This window comes from Leptinotarsa decemlineata, unplaced genomic scaffold (assembly GCF_025532065.1).
Source record: "Leptinotarsa decemlineata unplaced genomic scaffold, Ldec_3_MD MMD2_tig00026314_RagTag_RagTag, whole genome shotgun sequence".
Lineage (NCBI taxonomy): Eukaryota > Metazoa > Arthropoda > Insecta > Coleoptera > Chrysomelidae > Leptinotarsa > Leptinotarsa decemlineata.
The window spans coordinates 10,441,875-10,464,067 of record NW_027412684.1 but is presented as its reverse complement, the minus strand read 5'-3'; the positions used below and the strand labels follow the sequence as shown (position 1 = coordinate 10,464,067).

Sequence of the window (22,193 nt, the reverse complement as noted above, 5' to 3'; positions counted from 1 at the left end):
GGATGAAATCCCATAAGAGATGGGATGAAATCCCATGGGCAATCTTGCCAAGATCACCCTGGGCGCCCCTGAGAAGCTGGCGCCGAAGGAATATCTGGCGATGACCAGGAAAAATCTACGCTTACCAGCAGGATTTCTGACTGGCCACTGTCAACTGTGGAAACACCTCCATAATATGGGGCTGGTGGACACACCTCTATGCAGGATGTGTGAACAGGAAGATGAGACTGTCAGGCATGTCCTGTGCGAGTGCCCGGAGTTATCGTCAATAAGAGAGTGTGCGTTCGACGAGTCTTGGCCTACACCTGCCGGTATAAAGGAGATGTTTTCCAGAGACCTGTCCCCCTCCTGAAAAGGACAGGATGGACGATGACCTAGGAGGGACACTCCTTAGGAGGATGTACAATGGGTCATATGTGGCGTAAGTGCCGTGAGCCTACACTCACCCTCCCTACTATACAGATACAGAAGTCGAAAATATGACAGGACTTTTCTCTGTGCCCATTTCATTATCCAGAAGATATCACTAGAAGATGACCAATTGATTATTTTTCACACGACTATTCAAATTCGAGTCTATAGAAAAGCCTATACAGAAAAAATCGACAATATCGAAATTATATCTTTTTTGTTTGCAGAAATATTGGAAATTTGTTCACAGTACCATATTGTGAATTATCACAATATGGACATAGTCGTCTGTCTGGGACATCCTCAACTTCGAAATTTCAAATACGGACCTTCATTTTTCGTAGGTAGTAATTTTGTAATAACTGCCATTGCGATAGTAATGTAAAATATTATTCTATTCATAGAGATCAAGGTTGATCACCCGGTTCTTCGGTGTCAATATTTTCCCAGATGAAAAAGCGTTTGAACTACTTTATGACTGTCGGACCTTTGAGCGTCGTTGTGCTCATGTACAAGTTGGGTTGGACTAAACAAATGTATAGTATACATCCTGCCGATGATCATATGCTTGGGAAAGTTAAAAACGCTGATATGAGGTTTTTGTGGCCACCGTTGCTGATACGAGGGCTTGGGAGTTTTTGCGAGAGACACAAAGAAGTCGGTCACCGGAGCCTCAGCCTTCGAGTGAGGAAGGTGGCCTAAATAGGGAAGTTATTTTTAGGCGCGTGATGCGAAATTTAAGGAAATCAGTAGTGAAATCTTAAACCGGTATTGGGTACAAGGAAGTTGAACATAAGTGTACCTATGGTTGACCATAAACCACCATAGAGATGGAATCCACCAGCTTCAGGGTGTGCTTAGGAGCGCAGCTCCATACATGAGACCAATACTCCTAAAAAGGTCTGATCTGAGCCTTGTGAAGCATAAAAGTTGGTGAGGTGTGTACGGTATTTTTCTGGTTTGAAACTCCCAAGAAACTTATCGAAGTAAAAAGGGGAATTGTCCTGACTGGTGACCAATATCAACTTCCAGATCAGTTTCTCTAGTAGAAACTGTTCTGTTCAAGTAAATATAAGTTAACACATCTATTTCTTTGTTCCCAGTCACAATGACATTTTCATCTTTGTCTGCTTGGTTGCAAAATTTCTTATTCAATTTACCAAAATAGTGTCTTTGAACACCTATACCTACTTGAATATACCTCTGAATATTGAAATAACTTATTCAAGTATAAAATTGTTGACTGATACGTCTTTTGCTTCACTTTTATTCAACACTTACCATGGATAAACAAAAACACATTGAGAAACTTTCATAGACAGCATTTTTTTTCGGAATAAAGTTACTGCATGGTACTTTTTCCCAAAATGAGATATTTGTGTTTCATTTGAATTTATAAACTTGGAGTAATATCAGTCTCATGTTGATAAAATTTTACGTTCGTATCAATGTTGTTTTACTGTCTGAAATAACAATTTTCAGGATTTTCCATAACTTGATTTGACATAAACATTCTGGTAAAACAGAATATTTTCTGAATGATACAATGAGGCATCATGTTATGATTGAAGAAAACACTGTTATAACATTGACAGCTGACAGCAGACAAGCCCTATTAGCCTTTAACAGACAACGTATAACCTCAGGGCTAGTACTAGAGTGTCACCAAGATTTAGCCGAAGCCTCGGTAGATAATAACATTATCCTGAGGTGGGTGAAAGGGCACGACAGGAGTAAAGGTAATCGCATTGCTGACTTTTCAGCCAAGGAAGCGGCTGGACTAAGAATTTTAGGACCCAGTGGCACCTACGGCCTGATGACCGACAATTGCGGAACTAGTCAAGGGTTACACCCATGCTCAATCCTTAAAGGTTGGCAAGATTACATCAAAGGATGTAATTTTGCCAGGATCACTTTGGGTGACCCTGGGAAGCTGGCGCCGAAGAAATATTTGGCAATGACCAGAAGAAATCTACGCCTAAAAGTAGAATTTCTGACTGGTCACTGTCAACTGTGGAAACACCTCCATAATATGGGGCTGGTGGACACACCTCTATGCAGGATGTGTGAACAGGAAGATGAGACTGTCAGGCATGTCCTGTGCGAGTGCCCGGAGTTATCGTCAATAAGAGAGTGTGCGTTCGGCGAGTCTTGGCCTACATCTGCCGATATAAAGGAGATGTCTTCCAGTGACCTGTCCACCTTCCTGGAAAGGACAGAATGGACGATAACCTAGGAGGACTCCTTGGACTCCTTGGGAGGACTCCTTGGGAGGATGTACAATGGGTCACATGTGGCCTAAGTACTGTGGGCTTACACTCATCCTCCCTACTCTACAGATACAGAGAACATTGGAATAATCGTCAAATATGTGTTGGTATTGACCAATACTTGATTAACATCCATAACGTATTCATGCAATACTTAATCGTTAGATTTTCACTGACTCAATTAGTACTAGATGGTCTGAAAAGTTCGTAGGCTAACATGCAGATGACACTACTGGTATTGAATCCAAATGCCTATCTTCAAATGACACGTGTACAAATTTCACAGCTGTCGGACTATTAGTTTGTGGGATGAAACATTTTGTGTGAAGCAAGGCTTGGCTTGATAAACAATATTTTGACTTTGCACCAGGAAAATCAACCGTTGAGAAATAGATTACCAAGTTTTGAGGAGGTAAAATGAGCACCGAGGACGATGCACGCAGTGGACCACCCAAAGAGGTTGTTACCGATGAGAACACCAAAAAAGTTCACCAAATAATTTTCGATGATCGCAAAGTGAAGTTGATCGAGATAGCTGAGGCTCTCAAAATATCAAAGAAATGATACGTGGCTCCATCATTTCACACCAGCATGAAAACGATAGTCATCTGAGTAGTCTCCACGTGGTGAACTGACTCCAAAACGTGCAAAGATGCAGCAGTCAGCTGACAAGTTTATGATATCGATATTTTGGGATGCGCATGGTATAATATTCATCGACTATCTTGAAAAGAAAAAATCATCAACAGCGACTATTATATAGCGTTATTGGAGCGTTTGAAGATCGGAATCGCGAAAAAACGGCCCCATTTGAAGAAAGTCCTGTTTCGTTATGACAATATATCGTGTCACAAATCAATGAAAACGATGACGAAATTGGGCCTTAAATTGCTTCCGCATTCACCGTATGCTCCAGAACTGAACCCTAGCGACTTTTTCCTGTTCTTAGACCTCAGAGAATGCTGGCTGGAAACAAATTTAGCACCGATAAAAAGTTTTATGACCGCTATAATCTTCAACTATATTGAATAATGAAGTGAAATTTCATAAAAAAATATATTTTTCTCTGATATAGTACGGGCCCACTAAGATGACATTTTGATGAGCATTTGAAACCAAATTGTACCCGCGTCAGAAGATAGTTATTGGTGACACACTGATGTCAATAGTACTTTGGCGACATGTTACTTAAGTGGGCGGAGTCTTTTAACACAGAACGATTTTACGTTTCTGCGCTGACTCATCTTAGTTGACGCGTAACTGTTATGAAAACGCTTGAGAGAGCTGTTGTAAATATGTGTTGCGTCCAGTGGAAGTCTTACGAAAAAGTGTTACCTAAATAAAATATCTGTCAAAATATTTTGAATAAATGGGTAGTGGACGTAGTAGAACTACTGTTTCTATGACTATATTAGAACATGAGAACAGAGCAGATGTTTTTCAGTGGTCGCAGCCTCCTAGACATAATTTATTCAGTCAAAAAAGTATATTTTCACCAAAATAGGACATTTTGATGTGAAGTAAAGAGCTGAATACAAAAATGTGAAAACATACAGGGTATTCCGTTTGAAATTCCAAAGTTGGAATGATTCTCTGTGAAACTGACAATACTTCAAGGAATATTTTTGAACCAATCTATCTGAACCACCAACATTCCACAGCGATACCAGGAAATACAAAAAAGTAAAGAGGGCGAGTCTGAATCGGTTTACACCTGATATAACCTGAGGGACTATTTTTGACATTTTCCAGCAAAACACGTGCTTAGTTCGTTCATTGATAAAAGTAAACTGATGTCAAGATTCAAACGCCTTGAAAGGTAAAATGTTGAAAATATTTATTTGCTTTCGCTACTGAATATCACAGAACAACACTCATTTTTGAGTGAAATGATAGTAAACCAAGTATTAACCCATGAATAAACTGGCCTGCTACTCGTTGAAAATTGATAATTATCATGGAGATCATTGAATTGAAAAAATCTTACCAGATCTGATCTCCTGTCCATAATGTTTCAGCATCTTGGTGGAAATACCAGCAGGGGAATTAGTAGCCAAAACAGGAATGATATTCTGAAAAGAATTACAAACAATCGATAAAAACAAAACGTTTCATTTCGGTTTTTCTATTTGACAAAATTGTTGCATGATAAACTACAATGACTTTGTAGTGTAGTTATTTTTTATGTTGGCATACTCGTCTCTAACATATGTTCACAGTTTCAGCTGTTTAACATGTTTAATTGGTTGGTGAGAGTCATCAAATTTAAAAGTGAATTGAGTGATCAAAAACACTTGAAATGTTGACAACAGAGATATACAGTAATTGTACGCTGAGTCAGAAAAATGTTTACCAGTGGTATAGTCGAGGTATAGTCGAAGTAACTGATATAGTAATCTTAAAGCTATCGACGAACTCAAAGACCAAAATAACCAATTCAAAGAAATAATTCCGCTTCGAATTAGTCCACGTGGAATGAAGACCAAGTTTTATGATAGGCTGGAGAGTCATAAAATATAATTAATATATATATATATATATATATATATATATATATATATATATATATATATATATATATATATATATATATATATATATATATATATATATATATATATATATATGTAAAGAAATTAGTTTTCTTTAATTTTGAATTTGGCGCGCTTCGCGTGCTGGCATATAAATGTCAAACTTTTTAATCTGTAGTTTTTTGTTAGAGGTTAGATTTATTGGAATGTGACGTTTAGAAAAAGGCTTTGAAGTTTCATATTGACATTTATTTTGTGACTATACAAATTAGAAAGGAGAAATAGATGAGGTTTTCACAAAAGTATAAATGAATAAAATGTTTTCTTTGATGAGTAACTAACAAAATAAAACTTTCATTTTAGAAACACATTGGTTTATTTCAATCCTAACCCATAAGTTATATATATATATATATATATATATATATATATATATATATATATATATATATATATATATATACAGTGTCACACATAAAGTCCGCATCAAATGGGATCTTTTTTTTCATCTCTTCAAGCAACTTTTGATATCTCCATTAGGTTGAGCTTTAAAAATGATGCCAAATGACATGCATATGACTGATCAAGTGATTTTTCTTCCCTGTCCAATTTGACATTTTTTCCAAAAAATTTTCAGAAAAGCAGTTATTGCTCGAAATTTCGAAAATCGGTAAAAAAAAGATCATTGTTTTTTCATTTTTTACCCATATACCAATTTTTAGCTCTCTAGTACAAATTTAGTTTTTTTTACAGTTTTTCGAAAATTTAACATTTGCCGATTTCTCAAATTTAGCCAAACCTCAACAAAGTTAGTTCTTTATGCCTAACTTATCTTCCCAAAGCATTTTTATTACCAATTGCAATTCTAAATACTTATTTCGCAAAAATTTAAAACACCAGAAAAAATTATGCCAAACATTATGCAAAGTTGATACAGTTTTTAAAAACAGATAAATATTTCACTTTATTTCTACTTTTTGCGAAATAGCTTGATACATAAGCATAATTAAAAAACAATATCAATGAAAAGTCAATAATTTATTCTTTACTGCACTTTTCAAACAGTTAAACTTTGATTTACTAATTACGAAAAATTACAACGAAATTAAACTAAGGGTATTGTGGAAACAATTGAACTGAACTGAATAAGCAAAATATTTTATTGTCATATGACATTTGTTGAATAACTCAAAATAGTTAGTTAAGTTTATCAGTTTTAGATTTAAAATAGTTTATTCGTTGTCTAGTGTGTTGTTAAAAATTCTGAATCTTCAAGAGAAAATTGAAATCGTTTTTAATATGCGGCGAGAATACCTGTCACCGACAAGTAGCTGATATTTTCAATGCCAGACATCCTGCAAGAAATATTCATCAGTCAACAGTTAGTAGGATAATAGCTAAGTTTAAATCTACTGGCTCGGTTGAGAGTAATTTTAGAAAAGCACATCAGCCTTCTAGACATATTGAAGAAGTGGAATTTGAAATATGTTTGGATGTCGTAGAAAACAAAAAAACAATTATTCAAGATATTGCAGATAGAACAGATGTTAACCGAGAGAGTGTACGACGTATTTTACATAAAAATAAATTTACGCCTCATAAACCGAAATTTATCAATACATTAAAAGAAAGGGACTTCTATATGCGCTTGTGTTTTTCTTCTTGGTTTCAAGGGGAAAAAGAAGAAAATTATCATTTTCCTTATCAAATTTTATGGGCAGATGAAGCGACCTTCTCTTCAAATGGTGTTGTGAGCTCGCAAAACTGCAGGTGGTGGGCAAAAGAAAACCCACATTTCATAATCGAATGTCGAGATCAATATTCGTTTAAGACGAATGTATGGTGTAGCATATTAAACGATGATACAAAAGTTTCTTATTTTCGACATTGTGACGATGAAATAAAACCTTACTTTCCTAAAGTCCATTGTAATAATATTTATGTTGTGATGAATTTATTGAATTTTGAATATGATCCAAGTCACTGGCGACTGTTCATTGACTCCTCAAAAACTAGTTTGAAAGCAGTGTTGCTGCATAATAGAAACGAACTCCCTTCAGTGCCGGTTACTCATGGTTCTGATATGAAAGAGACTTACGAAAAATGAGATTTCTTCCTAAAAAAATTAAATACAGTGAAGCCGCTTCGAAAGTTTGTGGCGATTCAAAAGTTATTTATTATTTGCTTGGACTATATGTTGATTACACAAAATTTTGCTGTTTTATTTGCGAATGGGACAGCAGATAGAATATGTGTAGGCTTACAAATACAACTTATGAAGGATGAGAGTTCTGAAGGAGAACTAAATGACCAGGAAAAAATCGCCTGAAAATGTTTTGTGTGTTGTCCAAAATTTTCTAGGAAATTATAAAGCGGAAAACACAAAGACTTAATACAGGAACCAATAATGTCAGATAAAGCTTTGGGGTGTAATATGTCCTAAAAAATACATATGTTTGACTCTCATCTAGATTTGGGTGCTGTGAGTGACGAACAAGGAAGATATTCCATCAGGACATTTACTCAATAGAGAAGCGTTATTAATGGAAATAGAGCCCAGGAATGCAAGCAGATTATTATTGGAAACTCAGGAGGGACCTACCAGATGACAAATATTCACGAAAATCATAAATATTTATTGTACTGTAATACAATTGTATGTATTGGGCTGGCAGCGATGACGCCGACAGCCCAAAATCCACACTAAACAGTGACTTTTTTGGGATGCATTGCGCGTTTACCTTCAGTTCCTGGTTTAGTTGAATTTTGTACGGGTGCAGGCCCAAGTCCCGACGCAAAATTCGCCAAGTTGTAGTCTGTGAAAGGCCAAGTTCTTGTGAGTGACGCAAAATCGACTGCCTCGGATCTTCCTGCACACTCTCGCAGACAGCGGTGATGTTTCCGGCAGATCTTGCGTTTCGTCAACGCACGGGTATCGGTCGATCGTTTATCGAACCAAATGTATCCACTACATTGCGAATGGTACCTCTTTAGGACGATTATGGAGACCGTAAAATGGGCGAAGCGCGCGATATGTTGCCCGAACAGTAGACTCATTTTGATAAAAAAGTTTATCATTTGCATTTGGATCATTTGCATGAATGCTATATTCATCCATGGTGATTTGGCATAATAATCTGAAAAAGTCCTTGACCTTGACTGTAGGTCGTTATCTCCCAACAGTATCATTAAATAATTTCGTAACATTCTGACTCTCATAATTGAAATTTTCAATCGAAACGATTTCATTTTCCAACAATCTATGATGTGATCCATTTAGTTTTTTGAAGGTTCATCTCTTCGGAATGTGCAATTAGTTACGTCTGTATTCAAATCAATTTTCGTCGACAGATTTTTTTTCAAAATTACCCTCTTTTTCAAAACAAATTTGAATTTTTGTTTCAAACGTATACTCAGGTCATGATAGAGTGGCCTAAACATGGCTAAATGAAAGACTTGAATCTTTCATTTAGCCTTGAGCTGGTCACCAATTAGTTTATTATATACAGAGACTGTAGAAAAATAACCAGTTAATTTCGAAAACAAATATTTGTTGTAGAATGTACTCCTGGAATTGAAAAGGAAATATTTTACGAGAGATTAGTTTTTTGGTAGAGAAGCTTTTTGAATTCCCAATCATTGGAATTAATGGATGTATCCGTTAACACGTGGTAGGGTATCAAACTAATACAATTGTAATATTAATTTGAAAGATGCAGTATCGTTAATTTTACAAATACAAGTGGCTGAAAACATATAAAGTTTCATTTTTCATTTTTTCTGATGGAGTGGTTTAAAACCCAAGAGCTTTTTTTCTCAAAGTACTCATGTATCAGTTGAATTACTTCAAGATATTCATCTCACAAAATCTGTGTATCAACTTACCCGTTCCATTTCAGGAGAATCAAATCCACATAAGAAGAATAGAAAAGTAGCACATATTTCTTGAAATGGTGATCCATCAGAACACGCCAATCTGGCAGCTAGTGAAAGCAGTTCGCTATGCCCCAATAATTCGTTAATTTTGAGGATATCTGCCGCCAACTGTAATTAGAATATTGGGCCTGTTTAATTTTGTTGACAGCAATTCAGGTTAAATGAAATATCATCTTTTATGTGATTGAAGGTGCATTTCTAATCGATTCAAAATAATTTCATGGTTGAGTAACTCAGGTCTTCGGTTTCATTAATGGCGGAAGTGGTTTCGGTCTTATCGGTTGAAATAAATAGCCCTATCAGGCTAGCAAGGCAAATCTAGCAAAATTGCAAAAAAAACACATCAATTTGTAGCTAAATAGTTGCTAATCAGTTGCCAAAACAACGATTTTGTTGCTCGTGCCGATCCCTAGAAATCGCAAATAATGCTATCGTGATATAAAGGTAGCAAGGTAACTCAATAAATTATATACTTCTCCTTTGATCTTTACAGTTACTATTAATTTGCTAAACCTTGGATATAGCGAAACATTTTTGAATAATTTTTTTTAACTTTTTCTGATCTTGCTATCTTGAGACTGGTTTTTCCTGGAATTACAGATGTTCTAAATTTGTTGCTCACCAAGAGTGAACTTAAAGATACCTTGAGTATCAGGAACAGAACACTTTTTATTCTAAGGAAAACCAGTTTCAAGTGAGCAAGAACGAGGAAAATGAAAAAAAAACTTGAAAATCGGCCAATCGGTTTCAACTATTTTGTTGCTGATACCCAAGGTGTATACTCCTGGTAAGCAACACATTCAAAAAACAGTGTATTCCAGAAAAAAACAGTTTCAAGATAGCAAGAACAGGGAGAATTTAAAAAAAATATTAATAATCAGCCAATCAAGACCAACTAATTTGTTGCTGATTCTCGGAGTGTATTTGAGAACCCTCCTGATGAACAACAGATTCAAAACACTTTTATATTCCAGGAAAACCAGTTTCAAGATAGCAAGAACGAGGAAAATTAAAAATCGGCCGATCGGTTTCAACTATTTTGTTGCTAATACTGAAGGTATATTTGAGTATACTCCTGGTGAGCAACACATTTGAAACACTTTTTATTCTGAGGAAAACCAGTTTCAAGATAGCAAGAACGTGGAAAATGAAAAAAATTAAATCTGCCGATCGGTTTCAACTATTTTGTTGCTGATATTCAAGGTGTATTTGAGTATATTCCTGGTCAGTAACAAATTTGAAACACTTTTTATTTCAAGGAAAACCAGTTTCAAGATAGTAAGAACGTGGAAAATAAAAAAAATTTGAAAATCGGCCGTTTGGGTTCAACTATTTTGTTGAAGATACTCAAGATATATTTAAGTTTACTCTTGGTGAGCAACAAATTTAGAATCTCTTTAATTCCAGGAAAAACCAGTTTCAAGATAGCAAGATCAGAAAAATTATTGTTTTGGCATGTATATTTAAGGAAAATAATTTAAGTTTCGGCAACACCGCTCTCGGTTTTGATAGAATAAATCTACTTAGTTGAGCAGTTTTAGTTTTGAAATTAGAAATATTCGGAACGGCTGGATCGGAAAAGAAATAAGATACGCGCTGGTGTTTCTATTGTATAGTATAGACTAATGTGTGCATTGTTCTTTTGTTCAAATAAGTTTTCTTCAACACTGCTTCTCCTAAAACTCCTTGATCCCTCCCTACTTTGCCATAATAGTTTCCCTGAAGCAGTTTGGATCCAACAGCAAAAAACGAGAAAGGGGTAAGTCTCAATCCTGGGTTTATTTAACCATCACTGAGTTATTATTTAATGTATTCTGTGTTCTGAGTTTATCATATCCATTACAGAACATAACAATTATTTAAAAATGTTTTGCTATATCCAAGGTTTAGCAACTAAATAGTAACTGAATCTTCTGTAAAGATCAAAGGAAAAGTATATAATTTATTGAGTTACCTTGCTACCTTTATATGACGATAGCATTATTTGCGATTTCTAGGGATCGGCACGAGCAACAAAATCGTTGTTCTGGCAACTAATTAGCAACTATTTAGCTACAATTTGTAGCCAAAATTTGTAGCTACAATTTGTATTTTTGTTGCAATTTTGCTGGATTCGCCATGCTAGCCTGATAGGGCTGAAATAAATGCCTGATACACGTGCAGTTCACGTGCCACTGTGATTATATATTTATAACGTTTTCCTTTATAGTCTTGGATGAAAGACCCAGTGTCGAGCATAGTGTCCTTTGTTTTGCATATTAAAATATTTACATTGCCAGCTATGGGAGTAGAAAAATGGAGTGCTGGTAAATTTCATGAAATTTGTATCGAAAATAATCATCATAACTCAAAAATCATCCATTAATGTATATGTATATTGTTTTCTCTGTTCTTTCTAATTCAACCAGACAGAGAGAAACATAGACCTTATCACAGTCTGATCCCAGTAAAGTGGCTTTTTATTTTTTGAGAAATACAGGATGTATTGAAATTAAAGAATGGATAATAGGGACTTCACGAATTTTTTCCATAATATAATGAATTTCAATATATCATGATATACATTTCATCAACTACACTTCTGAATAATATTATTGAATTCATATATTGTTAAGCATATATTTCATGTAACACATGAATTGATATACTTAGTATATGAATATATATGAGATTGTATTTTTTTATGATTCACCTTGGCACATGTTTCACTTCTCAAGGTTATTATTAGTTCATTTAGAAGTTTGTTTATTATTTCCGATGTATATATTATAAAAAAATGTTCAAGTGAAAAAATAAAGATATGTACTTATCTAATCCACAATAACAATTGATATTTGTGAAATAACTTTTGTTTGAGTGGGTTTATATTAATTTTATATTACATTAAAAGATGTTAGTTACAAGGTGATGCCACAATGTGACAGAAAAAAGATATAGGCAGATATACCTACAACCATACATTATAGAAATGAATAAAATTCAATAACTCATCTCACCGATATTGCTTCCATATATTTCACAGCAAGTCTTGGCAAGGGCGATGCCAGGTGTTTCATGTACGCCACAGGAGCCAAAGCTGTCATCAATGCAATTTTGTCATTGTACTCAGGTCTCAGAGACGCCATTGCAAAATATTGGGAGGTTCCTTGAGAGTGACCCACGTAAAAAATTCTATCCTGCCCAGTTGTCGCAATGATGTAATCTATTTTAGCTGGCAGATCATAGTGACCACAATCCTCAAAGCTGAAATAAAATAAGGTAATATATTTAGAAATATTCTTTCACAGGCAATATATACAGGCATACAAAAACATATATCTTGAATATTATTAGGGGAAGTGTACAACTCATTCATGGCATTCATGGGTTTCACACCAGTAATGTCAATAAAATTTTCAAAATAGATGAAATATAATCGGTATATTTCTGAATTTGCTCAGACATGTTACTGCAATCGAATGAAGTTCAGATAGGTTTATTCAACTTGACAGCATTACTTTTCCTTGGTAATTTTTCTTATAGTAAGCTATTCAAAAAACAAAGTGAATATTCAAATTTCGCAGGCTACTCCCATATCGATTTCAATTTAGGAGCCTCCGGTAGACAACTGTTTCAGCCTTTTGAGACTCGTCAGTACCGGACAGGCGGTCCACGAACATATTCCGTGGTAGGGAGTCGAAATAATGATTATGATAATAACATGGAGTTGTTTCCTGGCTCTGTCTGCAGGGGACGCAGTGGACATACCATTGAATCAACTTCAGATTGATTCCATGACTAGCAGGATACTCAGATGGTTCACACCGTTCTGAGGAGACCGTGCCCGGTACTGACGATGGGGCAAGCACCCCGAAACCGGTCAATCGGTTGGTCGTATCGACCAAACGAAATGAATTTCTGCTTTTCATAGTGGGAAATATTTTGCGACGAATCTTTCAAATCGAAGACGTTGCACAGGTGCTTGATGGTTTTACTTCAACTCTCTGCGCGGCATTAGCTCGATTAGTTGTTGTTTTTCCGTTGGGTATCTGCCACATGTACCTACAAAGTCGTAGGTCTGCATGAGAGAAAAGGGGCAACATTGAGCATGTGTTCGCTCCGTGTTCTGTGTATTTTATCCTCATAAGGATTATTCTGACAACGTTTCGGCAAAGTCTCATTTGCCATCTTCTTGTAATGTCTGGAGTTTTTCAACTATACTACTTGCTCTACTCACCTGCTCTACTTTGCCAAACTTTCGCTTCTAATGGAAAGCTCCTTTAGGACAGTAGAATGAGTGAAAAAACAATGAATTGAACATATACATTGATGAAGTAAGTTAACATGTAGGGGCCTTTTTTGGTTTGTTAACTTTCTTCATCAATTTATATGTTTAATTCATTGTTTTTTTACTCACTTTTATTGCCCTGAAGAAGCTTTCCCTTAGAAGTGAAAGCTTGGCAAAGTGGAGCATAGTTTTAATTTTTTTACTGAGAGACCCCGTTAATCCATTTTACTGGCTTTTCCTTTCAACAATATGAAATTAATCTCACCTGAAGTCCCAGAATTCTTTTGCATCAACTCTTGGATCCAACTTCAAGTGGTTTCTCGACCAAGTGTTACCTCGGTTATTTCCCAGCCACACGTCGAAACCGGCATCAGCAAGCATGTAGGCTAACGATCTGTTGGGGCCCATGATAAGCCAATCTGCAGAGCTACTGAGCATTCCATGCATGAGCAGGACTGCTGGTTTAGATTTTCCAGTATCGGTCAAGTTTTTTCCATTAGGAATCCGTTGCATTCGTAGAACATAGCCATCTTCTGTAGTGACCCAGTGGGATTCTGCTTTATACCCGTGGTCATGCAGTATTTGATACTGAAAATGGCGATAGAGAACAATAGGTTTCATCTGAAGCTACTGATATTACCTGAATTTAGTGATTATGATTAGTAGGATCGGAAACAATATACATGAAATATAGGTAATAAATGGGAGGTAACAACTGGGAAGAGAAATTTTTGGGAAATGAGCACAAAACATATTTCATAAAACATATTATTTGTATCTCAAAGCTCTTCATTTTATAAATAGACCAAATCGCTTCGAAACACAAGAGAGAAAAATAATAATAACAGCATAAAAATCATCAGAAAAGGCAGAAAATATTTTATTTTTGATGAAAAAATGAAGTAAATTCGAACCAAGGTAAGAGGGATGAAATGGGATGAATTTTGACGGGGAGAATCGTTTTCATGATTTCTACTGAAACTGGACCTCTCAGTGAAAAAACATAGTGCAAAATTAGTAGTATCTATAAAGATCTATGAATTACTAGAGGCAAGTGGAGATCCTTTACACCAAAGTTCCTGTCGAAGAAGTACTTCATATCATATAGAGGAAGCTATCCGAAGCAGAAAAGATCTTCAACGGAATGATTAATACAAAGTAATGGTGAAACGGATACTTTGGTTAGACGACAGCCTGCAATGAAGAGAAGCCGTCACAACCATTGCTTGTCCTTTCATACGTCAAAAAAGTGTCGTAATTGATTAGAAAAATTGGGTCCAAGTACAAAATTAGAACCTGTTTCAGATCCGTAGCAACCTCACGAAAACTAGGTCATTAAATGCGTATTGCAATTCTAAGAATTGAACTTAATGGATACCTTGTGAGTGCAGCAAATTCTATATCAGTAAACCTGGGAGTCCACTGAAAGTCCGCACAAGAGAAACACACAGCGAGGAGAAACCAGTAAATAGGAGAAAGCAAAGCATGTTTTGAATCATCAACATCATCAACATGACATCAAGTGGTCCCAAGCTGAGATCATCCACAGGAAAGAACACTGGTTCAAGAGGATGTTCAAAGAAGCTTCATATATGTTATCCAACGACGCATTCAGCCATGCTGTTGTAGAGATATGCAACATATGAAAACCTGTAATCAAGCGGAAAAACGGTCAACTCTCGCTGAACAGTCAACCCTGATAAGCTGGTGAAGCGGAGAGAGGGAAGAGGAGATAGGTGAAAGCGCTCGAATGACTTATAAATAGTTGTCCCGGAGAAATTATTCAGTCATCACTTGAAGAGGATTGTGGATACTAACAATTGAAACGTCATGAAGTAACTTGGTTTGAAACATTTTTTCACTTTTGAATTTTTTGTTTTTTTTATTTTTCATTGCTTCGTGCCATTTCTCTTGATTATTTCACGTTTCATTGCTTGATATAATTGATATTTCAGCTATCTATTCTAATTTCATTTGTTCTTTCATAGATTTCGCGTCATATTAGAATCATATTAGACAATGAAAGTCCGAACTAGTGAAGTTCAAGATTTATGGATTTCGTAGGAACCAATTTCCCAAATAACATTACATTTTTCGAGAAAAGTTGGAAAAACGTTTTTTTTTGCTTTTTCCTTCTCAAAAATCATTTGTTTTCCACAGTATTCGGTAGAAACTTACCATTTTGTGTTTTGAATATGTAAAAATTTTGTAAAAACGTGGATTACTGAAAAAATTTATAGAAACAAACATTTCTTTGTTTTTTATATTTTATGTTATTTTTTTCCATGGCAATATCACTTCCTGTGCACCGTCGGAAGATGTCCCCATGAAATAATGTTAATGTTGGAAAAATACCTATTTTAGGGATATTTTTATGAGGTACTTTTTAGGTTCACCATCGACATAAAATAAGTGTATTAGTATACAAAAATTAAAGAAAAATATTTTTAAGACATAAACATGATTGGGAACAATATATTTTGACAATAGAAAAAGCTTTCTGAGTTCCGTTATGGTCCCGCTCAATAGACTATCAGACCGAGAGAGAAAGAAAGAGAAAAAGAGTATTTTCAATTCTCTTTCTAGATTTGAAAAGCACCATTTCCCGTAGCGACTAGATCCCTGAGGTACGCCAGGTGATATGCCGTTAATTTATTTTTCACCTCAATCTTTTTGCATTTTATTAGATAGATATTTTTCTGAGAACGTCAAACGTGGCTACAGAGTCCCACTGATTTAAGTATGAATACAAGAAGTTTGAAGTTTATCGTCAAATGTCTCTGAAAAATCCAACAGAACTAGGACTTTAATTTTATTTCTGATCACTGGTTATGAGGATTTCGTCGGTAGAATTCAACAATTCGGTTTGATAGTTATGGAGAGTTCGGTCATCAAATATCGGCCAAATCCAAAGTTGAAACAACGATTCATACTCACTATATCTTTTCCAGCATCAGGATGGGGTTCAATTCCACGTGTCGCATTTACAAAGAATTCAGGCAATAACTTCATCAATTCATCATCGTTGCTTTGAATCGAATTATACACACTTGAGACAAGTATCACCAGTTGTACAATCCGCATTTTGTTTCTGTCAGAGATTACAACGAAATGACTGATTTTTCATTCAAGATCAACAGATATTGTTAACAATAATTGATTGATAAAACGTGTGACATTATTTTTTCGTTATCAAATTGCAAAATTTCCTTCAAGTCTTGATATGAATTGAAAAGTAGATTATTTTCTTCAAGGTATTTTTGATTATCGTGTCGGAGTCCAGCCATAATGTTGATTATTGATAACGAAAGTTTTTCTCTCGGTGCCCATTTTTCAGAACTTCAAAGAAACTGAATTGAAATAAAATTTCACCTCTACTTTATAAAACATCATTACACAATAACTTTTACGGGTGTTTCTCGTGAGTTGAGTGGATAATACTTATATTCAACGTAATTTTTTTATCATTTAAACAGCTGCATTTCGACGAGCCAGGAAAACGTATATGAACGTATATGAATACGAAGCAAGACCAATTTCTTATAGTGAAATATAAATTACATGAAATCAATGAATCAGAAAAATGCTTGAATAGAATAATTTCAATTTTAAGTAATCATTCGACATGTAACTCACCCTTTCACCCTTGAAAGTTGGCCATCATAAATATAGAATTTCAAGTGGCGAAATTCCGTAGTTTTTTATACTGAATACAGTTGAGAAAAGTTTTCGAACACAATTGGTAAATAACGAAGACATCTTCAGATTAGTGTTCCGCGCAGACTGTGTCAAAGTGGCAGTGTCGTAGAAACAATCGCTAATAAAAAAACTGTTGGGGTTCATTACCTCTCAGCTGCGAGAACATGGATGTTGAAAATTACATGACAACCAGAAAATGAAATTTGGCCTGTCCCGAGCATTTTTATCAGTGCATTTTTGTATGTCTCCTCCATTTTATTTTTTGAACGGGTCAACTCAAAAAATTGAAATTTGGGGCAATGAAATTAATGCATGAATACTTTATTTTGAAATGTAATTGACAGATGAAACTTTCAAGATGGCGACTGGGCGTCATCTGGGGAAAAATTAAATGGAAAGGGGGAACTTGTGACACCTTTTTTGAAGCTCCTGAGAAATGCTTTATAACCCTAGAATATAATGTCAATATCTTCAAATACACACATCGAAAAAGTCTAGGGATATTTTTAAAAATGGCAATATTTTTTTTTAGATCGCTTTAGGGAAAAAAAAGTTGACGGGTGATTATTAAACGAATGTAACTTACAACAAAATTTATTAAATGGTCAAAAATACTGAGGGCGCATATAAGCAAAAATTTAAAAAAATATGGCTCTTCTTTGGCACCCCGAAAAAAAATCATAATACAAAAAAAATTGGAATCAGTACAAAGTATGGCCTCCACGCTGGTTTATTTCGGCCCTACACCTATCGTGCATCGACAAAATGAGATTGTCAATGTCTTGTTGAGGTACATTTGCCCATTCAGCGATTAAAAGCTCTCTCAATTCAAACGTTGTGTGAATGTTCCCCATATGCGGAGTAATTCTTCGTTGAAGCATGTCCCACACATGCTCGATGGGATTCAGGTCCGGTGATTGTGCTGGCCAATGCAATACATCAACTCCTTCGTTGGTGAGTCAGTCAGTCACTAGACGCGCGACATGTGGACGAGCATTATCGTGCATTAGGTGGAGGTTTTCACCAACAGCACCAGCAAACGGACGGACGATAGGTAGAAGAATGATTTCGAGGTACTGTCGAGCTGTGAGGGAGCGATTTGGAAAAACGAGATCGGTTCTGCCGTCGATCATGATTCCGCCCCATAGCATTACTGTACCACCTCTGAATGTGTGGACTTCCTGGACGTGTCTCAAACGTTCATTATTTCCAGGTCGTCTCCACAGTCTTACTCGACAAGAATCTGGATGAAATCCAAATCTGGATTCGTCTGTAAACAAAAATGTGGCCCAATCATTTGCATCCCAGTTTTGATGTTCTTGACACCACTCTAATCTTCTACCGCGATTGCCTCTCGAGAAAGGTGGACATCTAAGTGGCCTTCTGTTGTGGAGATCTGCTTCATGCAGTCGATTTCTGACAGTATCATGACCAATGGTTACCTGGTGCGTCTGCTGCAACACGTTAACCAACTCAGGTGCTGTGATTGTCGGTTGTCTTCTTGCGGTTAAGACCAAAAATCGGTCTTGAACTGCAGTTGTAGCGCGTCCTCGCCCTGGATGTTTTTCGGCTGGACCGCCAGTTTCACGGAAACGCCGCCACAATCGACTGATAACACTTTGGGAGACCTCCAAACGAAGAGCTACATCATTTTGTCGCATGCCACCTTGAAGAAGCCCTACAGCTCTATTCATCTCAGCCAATGGTAAGTGATGGCGTTCCATGTTAAAGCACAATATTTCCAGTTTAATTGCTGAGCAAGAACTGCATAGAATGTACAAACTCGACAATTTCAGATTATTCATTTTAGCCGAAAACCTACAGTTTGTAAAAAAACTTGATAAAAGATTAGTTACCGTTTTTGCAGGCTTTGTTCAACCCATAGGAATCTACAGGATGGTCGAGTGTACCAATTTATTCGAAATTAAACGACCTCATGCATTTATTTTTATGATATTTAGTATGTTATAAAAATATCCCTAGACTTTTCCGATGTGTGTACTACAAAATGGCGGAACTTTCAATAATTGCCTGAATACATTGATATACCGTGTGACAGAGACTTATGGTACACTCACTTTTTCTCCTTTATTTCTCTAGCGATATTTCTGAAACTTGGAACATTGAATATGCTCACTAGATGGCACTTTTTGAAATTCTTGTAAAACAAATTCAACTTCCGGCTTTTCCGGAAATGACAACAACTTTTCAATTTCAAATAGGACATCCTATATATTATCACAAGAACGGTTAGGGAAGATCATGAGGAATCCAACGATACCAGGTTTGATGGTGTTATCTCTAATGACTACGGAGATATCGCCATTTATTTTATCCAAATGCTCAATGAGTGAGAGAGAGAGAGATAGTGAGGTGGATGGACCCTCCAGAAAAAGTTTCTCTGTCCTATTCATTGAGCTTATGTATAAAATAAATGGCGATATCTCCCTATATAATATGAGGTAATAAGCTTGAGGTCAATTCAAAAGATGCTCGAAATGGTTGCCTTGAACTTCATAACATATGAACAGCCTATTCGATATTTCATGCCAAACATTTTCGAACACAGTAACATCAATATCTCTACAAATATTTATTATTCTCTGCCGTATATCCAATATTGAAGCCGGTTCAGTTTCGTACATCTTTTGCTTCAAATAGCCCCATAAAAAATGTCCAAAGGTATCAAATCCCGCGAACGGGCTGGCCATTCTGTAGGACCTTGACGGCCAATCCAACGACCGGGAAAAGTAGTATCCAGATAGTTTCTTACTTGTCTAGAGTAATGTGGTGGTGCTCCATCTTGTTGAAATACAATATCCATATTGAATTCATTAGGATTCGCTTCGATGATTTCAGTGATGTGAGGGTCAATAGTAATTTCCAGCATATTCAAATGAAGTTCCTGTAATGTAGTATACTTAAAACACCATGTATATGTTATTTAATATTAGTAGACTCGGTACTAGTAGTACCGAGTCTAGGGCGCTCCTCTCATTGTACATGCTCCTGCCACTCGATAGTTTCAATAAAGTAGTTTTTGCAAACAAACCGTAGTTTCCATTAAACATTACATCTCTGGCGAAGAGCATCAAGGGTTTTTTTATTCAATTTTACATAATCTTGTGCTAGTGAGTTAAGAATGGCTTCGAGAGGAATTCAAATGGAGTTCAACCCAGCTGTTAATGACTGGTCTCTGTGCATTGGAGAAGGTTGCAGCAGTATTTTATCGCGAATAATATTACTGAGGACAATATCAAGCGTGCAATACTGTTGAACGGCTTGCACCAGGATGCATACGGATTGCTTCAAACCTTATTAAGTTTTTATTCAGCATCCAAGCAGGAAGCAGAAAGTGCTCAAGAATGGAGTGCGCGGTTGGAAAAGCTATCCATGTATTACGATTTTGGTGAATCGTTCGATACGAAGTTGTGTGGTAAATTCATCACAGGTTATAATCCGGGCAAGGTGAGAAACCGGCTATCCAGCGAAAAACGTTCTGTAACTTTTTTGAATGCATTGCAAGTGGCCTTGGCAGAAGAAGCGGCTCAGGTAGGAATGCTTCAGTGTGATACCGAAATCAAACGTGAAACTATTGAAGCCGATGTTCATCGAATTGTTCAAAGAAATGAATGTCACAAGGAGGCTCCCAGTGTAGAAAGGGGATATTCATCAGTCGAAGGGAGAGCTGAAAGATGTGGATAAGTGTTTCGTGTTAAAGTGAAGTGTTTTCGATGCGGAAAAGGTCATTTAGCAAATGTTTGTCCGTATCGTGAGTACACTTGTATTACACGCTCAATTAAAGGTCATCTGAATTCTGTTTGCGAAAAACAAAGAGAAAGGTTGAATTATCTGACTCATATAGAGTCTATGTCACAGGCTGATGCGACTTTACAGTGTGAACAAAATGCTAATTCACCCGTTTTGTGTCTTTGGTAGAAATAAGATGAGCCCATAATTATTGATATTTGTTTAAATAACGTTCCTTTGAAAATGGAATTAGATTCAGGTGCATCAACATCGGTTTTGCCACTTTCGTTGTTTAAGGAATATTTTTCCACCGTCCAATTATTTGGAACTAACATTACGCTGTTAAATGTTAAATTTTGATCAATGAATAGAGGTCCTACAATATGGTTTTCCAATATTTCTGTCCAAACGTTGATTTCTTCTGGATATTGGGTATGTGTTTCCAAAACGTGAAGGTTGGTGTCATTCCACTAACGTCAATTTTGTCCGTGAACATTGCCGTTAGAAAATGTTCATTCGTCACTAAAACAAATATTGTGGAGATAGGTAGGAAGCCTTGCAATGGTTTCCGTCATGATTTCGCAGAATTCTGTCACAGTCATCTTCAGTTAATTGGTGTACCATTTTAATTTTGTATGGATGATACCTATTCCTAATTTTGTATGGATGATACCTATTCCTCTTCAAAAGTCTCCACACAGTAGAAGGAGACATCTCACAAACATTCGCTACGGAATGAGTAGACTGTTCAGGATTTACTACCATCTCACCAATTATTTGCACTTGCTGTTCTTTCGGAATGGACGGATGACATGGGGGCTTTTTGTTATGTACACTATCGGTAGTTGTGAATTTGGATACAAGTTTCCTCAAATATTTTTTTACAGATAGGATGATTCGGAAAACGTTCATTGAAAATCCTTTCGGTCTCGTGAAAGTTACGTGTCTCACTTTCTTCCAATGGACGACAGTTAACCGTTTTAGAGAATATTCTAACTGAACAATACTGTTCTTTGTCCTATTGACATTTTTTGTCGTTTTTATATACAAAAAATAACTTAACAAACCTTATCGGGTTGTTGGAATTGCCATATGGCAGATAAAAAGGAATATTTCTAGAAAAATAGATATTAATGTGTTTGTCTTCTGGAAATTATTAAATGTTTCGCCATTTTGTAGTAAGTGAAGATATTGACTTCATATTCTAGAGTTGTGAAGCATTCGTCAGGAGCTTCAAAGTGATGTGTCACAAGACCCCCTTTCCATTTAATTTTTTTCCCCAGATGGCGCCCGGCCGCCATCTTGAAAGTTTCAACTGTCAATTTCATT

The 22,193-nt window shown here is 36.1% G+C and overlaps 1 protein-coding gene across 1 annotated transcript in view; it reads right to left on the bottom strand.

The window, feature by feature from the left end:
- LOC111505139 (lipase 3-like) overlaps positions 1–16,542 on the bottom strand; it is a 31,036-nt gene extending 14,494 nt beyond the window's left edge. The window contains exons 1-5 of the mRNA XM_074181657.1: positions 16,353–16,542; positions 13,681–14,003; positions 12,145–12,391; positions 9,098–9,256; positions 4,669–4,753 (exon numbers count right to left, since the gene is read on the bottom strand). Coding sequence (XP_074037758.1) covers positions 4,669–4,753; positions 9,098–9,256; positions 12,145–12,391; positions 13,681–14,003; positions 16,353–16,499 — 961 coding nt within the window. The 5' untranslated portion in view covers positions 16,500–16,542. The remainder of the gene's footprint in view (positions 1–4,668; positions 4,754–9,097; positions 9,257–12,144; positions 12,392–13,680; positions 14,004–16,352) is intronic.
- Between the last annotated feature and the right edge of the window lie 5,651 nt (positions 16,543–22,193).